The sequence below is a fragment of the Vigna radiata genome, chromosome 5 (genome assembly GCF_000741045.1).
Source record: "Vigna radiata var. radiata cultivar VC1973A chromosome 5, Vradiata_ver6, whole genome shotgun sequence".
Taxonomy (NCBI): domain Eukaryota; kingdom Viridiplantae; phylum Streptophyta; class Magnoliopsida; order Fabales; family Fabaceae; genus Vigna; species Vigna radiata.
The window spans coordinates 35,368,855-35,377,205 of NC_028355.1; the positions used below are offsets into that span (position 1 = coordinate 35,368,855).

General features: G+C 34.2%; 1 protein-coding gene across 1 annotated transcript; it reads left to right on the forward strand.

Annotated features, from left to right (window-relative positions):
* The first annotated feature begins 3,171 nt into the window (after positions 1–3,171).
* On the forward strand, positions 3,172–4,534 carry LOC106761859. The gene is made up of 2 exons (XM_014645430.2): positions 3,172–3,802; positions 4,011–4,534. Exons 1-2 carry the CDS (start codon positions 3,314–3,316, stop codon positions 4,185–4,187), a joined length of 666 nt encoding a protein of 221 aa, XP_014500916.1. The 5' UTR covers positions 3,172–3,313; the 3' UTR covers positions 4,188–4,534.
* Positions 4,535–8,351: the final 3,817 nt, after the last annotated feature.

The following is an 8,351-nucleotide window of genomic DNA, read 5'->3' on the forward strand; positions in this document are numbered from 1 at the left end:
TTCCTCCCAAACTCAATATCCTCAAAGAATGTGGCAGTTCCCGTCTCAAAAATATTCTTAGATTTGGGATCATAGAATTTATAGCCTCTTGATCTTTCAGAGTAACCAATAAAGTAACTGCTAACTNTTCGAGAGTCCAATTTCTTTTCATTCGGTCTGTAAGGTCTTGCTTCAGCTGGACATCCCCATACACGTAAGTGTTTTAGATTAGGCTTTCGCCCAACCCAAAGCTCATAAGGTGTTGCAGCANCTGCCTTGGTAGGTACTCTGTTCAAAATATAAGCTGCAGTCTTCAATGCCTCTCCCCAGAGTGACTCTGGCAAGGTGGAATGACAAATCATACTCCTTACCATATCCTGAAGAGTCCGATTTCGTCTTTCAGCCACCCCATTCATGCTAGGTGAACCTGGCATGGTGTACTGTGGGACAATTCCATATTCCTCTAGGTAGTTGGCAAAAGGTCCTGGACGTTGTTCCCCTGATCCATCATATCTGCCATAGTATTCACCACCACGATCAGATCTGACATTCTTAATGCGTTTGTTGAGTTGATTCTCAACTTCAGCCTTGAAAGATTTGAACACGTCCAATGATTGTGACTTTTCATGGATGAGATATAAGTATGCATATCTAGAGTAATCATCTATGAATGATATAAAATATTGTTGACCAAGTAGAAACCAGTGCACAATAACAGTCTAAAATGCCCTATAGCTTCCACTTCAACCGATTTGCCATCTCCCACATAGATCCATTTTTCAGAATCAATTGGTTTTCGGTAGCTTATACATCCCTTCATTGAAACACTGATGTTAGTAGTTGCACCAGAATCTAACCACCAAGTGTTTATTGGTACTGAAGCTAAATTGACCTCAGAACAGACCAAACCAAGACTGCGCCTTAAGCTTATACGATCGAGGACTATCTTCATTTTCTTGTTCCAGTCTTTAAGGAAATTAGCAGATATTGAAGCAATCGAAACTGTATTTAAATAAGAGAAACAAAGGAATTAAGCTCACACCGAAAAATTAATAATTATATAAATATAATTCAAAATTGTCTATCCCATCTCAAGATACCCAATGCCCCATCAATATCAAGTCTTTGGACAGTAATATTAACTGCTAGAGGTATCTTGGCGTAATGATCAACATTGATAATAAGAACATGTCCAATAACAAACCTATCTTTGGATAANTTTTATTATTGACACGTAAAACCTTATAATTATCACATGTTATCATCACAAGTGCGTATATAATCCGGCCAAGTATTAATCTTCCTTTGGGCCGACTAATACTCGCATGAATATATATATAAACACAAACATTCATAATTTTTCTATAAACTACTCCAGATAAAAAAAGACTCACTTTGGTGATTTCTTAATTATCAATAGCTCATAAAAAAAAATTATAAACAAGACCAATATTTAAATTTTATTTATTCCTTAATAATTATTAATTTTATTCAATGACCCAAAAATAAATCTGCAATCTGCACCAGATTGGGCCTGCCAAAAAAAATTAAATAAAAGTCCAAGATGGATCTGAAATAGGACTATCCGAAATTGGGCCTGGGTCACAGCCCACAACCCAGCACACAGAGAAACCCTTGCCGTCAGTTGCACTAGGGTCGCAAGTCCCCGTCAGCCACGAACAGTTCTTGCCGAGACCACCATGACAGCATCTGGTAACTTCCAAAACCAACCTCAATCTGCAAGAGTGCCCTTGATGCAACGAACGGTGCGCTACCATGAAACAGCTTCTGCAGATCTGAACGCAGATCAAGATCGCGACTCTCCACCGTCACCGTCGACGCTGATGTGCGAACAGGAGCGAACCACCATGGCGACCAAACGCAACCAACCTCGCGAAGCCCCACCGCGAGCAGCTCACCTCCTTGCCACCAAACATTTCGCCATCGCAAGTTGAAGATGAAGAAAGAAAAGAGAAGCAGCGAACCAGAAGAAGGAAGCCATGGATGGAGCGGAAAACGCAAAAAAAAAAACACAGCACCAGAGAACGAAGAAGGTAAACCCGAAAAGGAAACTCTCCTTAGGGTTTCAGATTTGGGAATTTTCCCAATTTTAAAAATTAGGGTTACAGAGACATTCAAATTGGAAATTCTGGATGTTAATTTCCCTTTTCAACCGTAGAATTAATGCAGAAAATTGATTACAGATTTATAATTCGTAATCAATTACAAATTTCCAAATTTGGTTTATGCAATTTAATCATAAATTAACATGCTCTGATACCAATTGTTAGAATTTATGATTCACAATAAAGAGCAATAAACCACATGCATTAAATTCTACAATCAAAGCAGTTCCCAATATTTCTATAATAATATAATGGAAGCGTACCTGAATTGGACATTGGGAATAATAATTAATCAACCTGAAAATGGTCTCTGATCTTCCCTCTGTAGAGCACCCTTAGTTCCCTCTATATTTTCTCTTCTGATGGGGATAAAGAGAAAGAAACAGGAATATATCTTATGCCCTCAGATGGGGACCATGACCCCATAATAAACTTCTAACGGTTTCTTTAGTTTTAATAATTATAAATTGGCCCCTTCAACAAATTATAATTATTACTGGTCTCTACACAATATACTTTTCATGACAAACATACCCTTAGCCATATTTATTTTAATTAGATCACTTTATGAAATTGGCTAATATAATATAATGGCCCTAACACATTTAATAATTACTTATATATATACAAGTGACCCAAATTGCTAACAACAACCAATTTGTCCCATTTACAGTTGCCAATTACTTTAAACTGTGGCCCCTGAGACTTTTTAAAGGTTTCAATCCAAATTAGATCGATATGCAAGATAAAAGGTTACAACGAAAAAAAAAAAAAAAAACATAGCTTGGTTCAATATATGAATATTAAATGTAGCCAAAAGAAAGATTGGTCAAAATTTCCTAATTGACGCATAATCCAAAAACAACTGCTGAAACTATTGAATTACGCGCTGTTGAAATTTAGAAATAATAGGGGCTGACGGGGGAATCGGAGTGAAAACTACCCGAGTATTAAACATTAAATAGATGGAGGGTAGTTTGGGGTTTTGACTATAAACAAAGGATTAATATTTTTTTATATATATCTCAGCAACTTGTGTCTTCTTTCCTCTTCTCTTCCTTCTCACGCCCATTCAACCATATCGTACCAGCAGAAGAGAGAGAGACTAAAGAGAGAAAATTTAGGAAAAGAAAACCAAAGTGGAACAACAGAGAGAGAGAGAGAGAGGAAAAGCTGAAGAGTGTGGATCATAATTCATAGGTTTAGAGATGAAGAACTGCGAGCTCTGCAAGGTTCCGGCTCGGACCTTCTGCGAGTCTGACCAGGCCAGCTTATGCTGGGACTGCGACGCCAAGGTCCACGGTGCCAACTTCCTCGTCGCCAGACACACGCGCACGCTCCTCTGCCACACCTGCCAGTCACCCACGCCCTGGAAGGCCTCCGGCGCCGCCCTCGGCAACACCGTCTCCCTCTGCGAGAGGTGCGCCGGGGGAACCGCCGAACAAGGTCAGGAGAGCCAAGGAGGCAATGACGACGACTTAGACACAGACGAAGATGACTACGACGACGATGATGAGACCGACGACGAGGTCGCCGCCGACGAAGACGGAGACAACCAGGTTGTCCCTTGGTCCTCCGCGCCTCCGCCACCTGCTCCGAGCTCTTCCAGCAGCGAAGAGTCGGTTAGCCGGTGCAACAACGCCTACGAGGATGTTTCGACCACATTGAAACGACGTCGTGAGGACAATGATTCCGAGGTTTGCATTAAACTATTGCCTCAATTTGTGCGTTAAGATCCATTAATCTAAATATACGGATTTTATAATCTAACATGTAAATTGTAAGTCACATAATCCGAGCCAAATTATTTATTTATTTGCTAATTTCTCCTGCTTAGGCGTCTTTTAGGGATGACCACTAAAAGGAATTTTTTTCTATATATGATAATTTATTGATTTTTTTCAGTGTTCGAATTCGAACAATTGGGGTTGTAAACTGAGCGAAGTGGAGAGAGGAGGTTGGTTGCTTCGGTTGCGACGAACCACCGCTGAAGATGACGGTCTTGCTGTCGAGCGACGAAGTGGTAGGATGGTGGCTCCCTACGGTTGTGGTGATGATGATAGAGTCTTTGAAAACGTTTGATCTGAAGAGACACGGGGAATCTCAGCCGCGTGATCTTCGGGGCCGTACCATTGGATATTATTTATGGAGTCTTTGATTATTAACTTCCTCTAACAGCACTCAAGTTTTTGATAATGACTCTCAAGTGTATGAAACTTTTTCTTTTTCTTTTTATTATTGTTTTCCGTTTCGATATTTTGAGGATCAAGGCTGTGGAGAGGTGTTATAACTTTTTTCTTCTATTTTATTGTTTGTTGTAAAATAATAACATTTTTTTTCTGTTTATAAGTAGGAAAGGATGCTTTATGTTATGAATAGATAGGAAAAGCCAGAAGCACATGAATGTGATTCCTGATTCAAGACATCAATGTCTCTAACTCTGCGTTTATCTTTCTTAGATAGTTTCTTTAGTTTATGGCAATCAATTAATTATCATTTTCCTCTGTAAGTATCAGAAGATGTTCAACAATATTGCCACATGTAATTTGAACTGTTTAAAATTTAAGAAAGTTGATTATGTAAGCAATTGTTTCTTTCTTAGATTATTTAACATTCATATTAAGTATAAGCAAGCATCTACAATGTTAGAGGGATAAAGTATTTAACTTGTTAGAATGAAAAGGTAATTGTTTAAAAATAATGGGATTCTTTTCATAAAGAACAAGACATATAACTATGATTCATCGTTTATTTCTTTATTTATTTATTATGAGGATGCAATTATCTTTGAGGTGGTTCTTTTGGTTTCGGAAGTCAATTAATTAGATAATGTGTGCATGAACCATTGAATTTTGACACGTAAGAGATTAATAAGGCTGCACTTTCGCACCTTAAAAGTAAAAATTAGACCGAAATTGTTGTAGCTGTTAATTTTTTAATATATTATTTTGACTTGTAAATTAATTTATTAATCCACTGACTGAGAGACTTCGTGAGACACGTTTTTTTACATTGCGATATTCTTTTGGTGCAAATGAATTTATATAGTAGCACATTTATATGTATCTCAATTCGATTTAGAAATTCAACAATATATTTATTCAAATTTGAATTTAATTTAATTAAGATTGGGGAGATGAAAAAACTAATTTCATTGGTTAATAACAGTTTGTTACACAAACCCTATGGTAAACCAGGTTGTTAGAGAAAAATTGTATATAGACATGTAGAGAAAAATAAAGTTAAGGTTAGTCTCCTATAATTTGCATATGATACTTTGTTTATATGTGAAGAAAACAATTAGAATGTCTCAATCATTAAAAGTATGCACAGGCGCTTTAAGATGGGTCCAAGATTCAAAGTTAATTTTTACAAAAGTAAAATTGAAATATTGGGTGTAGATAAAAATGCTTTAAGTAGGTACTCATAAGTTTTAAATTGCAATATAATGCAAGTACCATTGGAATATCTCAATATGATTGAAGGTAACTCAACAAAACAATTTTTTTTGGCAATCACTGATTACAAAAATTAAAAACAAATTGTATAATTGGAAATGTATATATTTATCATTTGTGGGACGGATTTGTTTAATAAAATCAATCATCACAACCCTACCTCTTTATTATTTTTCTTTTCATAAAGTCTCGCTAGGTGTTTGTGCGATTATTAAGAATTTTTAAAAATAAATTTCTCTAGGATTAGAGATATGAGGGTAAAAAGATTGTTTGGTTAGGATGGGAAAACATATCAAATCGAAGTGTGAGGACGAATTAGATTAAAAGATATCCATTTGTTTAACAAAGCACTATAATCAAATGGAAGTGAAAATTAGACACAAAGGAATAGAGATTATGAAAGAATATCTTAGAATCAAAATATGGGTCCTAAAGAGGTCTAAAAGAACAATACAAAAGGTTACACATCAAGGTGGTGGAAGAACTAAATGTGATGTATGTGGTGAAGGAGAGGAATAAGAATGGTTTGACCATAACTTAGTGTAGAAAGTAGGTTCAAGATCTAGGATTAAATTTTAGGAATTCGTGGATGGGATCATTACCTCTATATATAAGATTCCCAAGATAATATGGAAATTCAATTATTAAGGAAAAAATAATAAGAGAGTTTGGTGAATGAACTAACAATGATTGGGTATGGATAATGAATTGGAGAAGAAATGGGCTTGAATGGGAATTGTCTTAATAAGAGGATCTGAAACAAATGTTAAATCTAATACAAATATGGAGAGAAGGAAAAGACATTTGGGTATGGAAAGATGAGAACACAAATTCAAAGTCAAACCCACATACTTGAAATTTAGAACTCCAATGGTTAGAGAAATTCTGATATGTTTAACATATTTTAGAGGACAAAGGTAGTTTCATCATCACAATATTTTGCATGGAGGTTAATATTGAATAAAATAGAAATAAAAGGTAAAACTTGAGCAAAATATGATTACAGTTAGTAAAAACATCATGTGCTTTATGCAGGTTAGAGGAGGAAAATATACCTATGTTATTATGAGTTTATAGCTGACCGATCGCATATGGTGACAAACTGGGTGGAAGGACCGAGCAGTTGATGTGCAAGAAAGCACCTCACAATCTGTCCCGACAAAGTTGAACAGACTTAAAGCGTAATTAATGTTACAACGGCTACTGTTGAGTAGTTAAGATTTATTTTGAACTCACTATTGAATTACAAAAGACTTACTCACTCCCACACACTGATTACATACCAAAGCACAAAATAGAGAGACATTCGGCAGAATTAAGAACTTTACACAGGTAGTTATCATTGTCATATTTCAACATGAACAACCTCATTTATCTATTCTTAACGTGTAAACTTGGAAACATGATTTATAACTTTTGTAATAAATGAGTGTGTATATGTTAAATGTAGCATAATGAACTAAATATACATTTTCAATAATTTTCTTTATTGTCTTTAAACAAGAAAATAAAAGATGAAAGGACTTATAGATATCAATGATTTGGAACATATAAAACCATAAGCATATGATTGCATTTTAGGTAAGGAAAAGTGGATGCAGAGGAAATATTTACTTTTAACACAATTAAATACTTGGACATAGATTGGATTCGATTATTTCTCTTATAATGATTGGAATATATGTCCTATTGAGTGCATCAAATTAATCAAAATATGATATGGAGAGGAAACCTATGTTCTAGCCCACTCAAATTACCTAGTCTAGAGGTCTCTTTGATTTTATGCAGATAATTTTATAGGGAAAGTCTTTACTAAGGGTGCAGTGTTCTACTGGACGCAGAACACTTTGTTGTTTTAATTATGAGTAATAGTGTGAGAGAGAAAAATGTTACACGCATGTTTATTTGCTTAGCTGGAACCTCTCAACATAACATAACTTATAAACGAATTTAAATCCAACAATAGACTAATGAGATTGAATCTAATAACTGCAAATGATTACCATTTGAACAAGTACCTACAAGCAAAAATTCTTAAAAAGTTACTTTTAATTTAGTTGCATATTGAATGCGTAAGAACTTCTATTTTCTTTTAAACTTTTTGTTATACAAATGATGAATTTGATTTATCCAAAGACTTCAATATAAAATTATGATCTTTTGTATAAAGGTAGAGACATTCTAAAGTGCCTCTGAATATATATTTATATTATTTGTCAATAATAAAATTAAAAAATAAATAATATTCTTCAAATCCTCAATAGCATTAGCTTTTTTAGTAAAATATTCTCAATTATTTTAATATATAGATAAAAAATGTTACGAATTATTTTTTTCTCCTATAAAGATTGGAGAGTTGAAAGTTTAACTTTAAAGTTATAAACTTATTTAAGGAGTATACAATAATAACCAAATTATAATTTCTAATATATTTTAAAATAAATCATATAAATAAATTATTATCAATTAAATTAAGAAGCTGTATTATTAATACATAATTATCTAAAAATGTCAATGTTTTAAAATAAAATAAGAAATTATATCCGGTTGACGTAACTTCATGCTCAATGTAAACTTATATTATAATACATAAGTTTTATTTATTCTTTTTTACCAAAAACATGAAGCTTACTTTCAACCGGGTATGATTAGAAACACGAGACATTGTTGGCATTGAAAAAAAAAGTAAGAATAATCAAAACACTTAGATTCATTGGTTTGAAGTTATTTCAGTTTAACTTGCTATTTGATGTATGTTCTGAATTTGGAATTGTATTAAATATTTGGG

Coding starts and splice junctions, on each gene's coding strand:
- LOC106761859 (XM_014645430.2), top strand. CDS start 3,314: ATGAAGAACTGCGAGCTCTGCAAGGTTCCGGCTCGGACCTTCTGCGAG. Junction 3,803..4,010: donor GTGAGGACAATGATTCCGAG/GTTTGCATTAAA, acceptor GATTTTTTTCAG/TGTTCGAATTCGAACAATTG.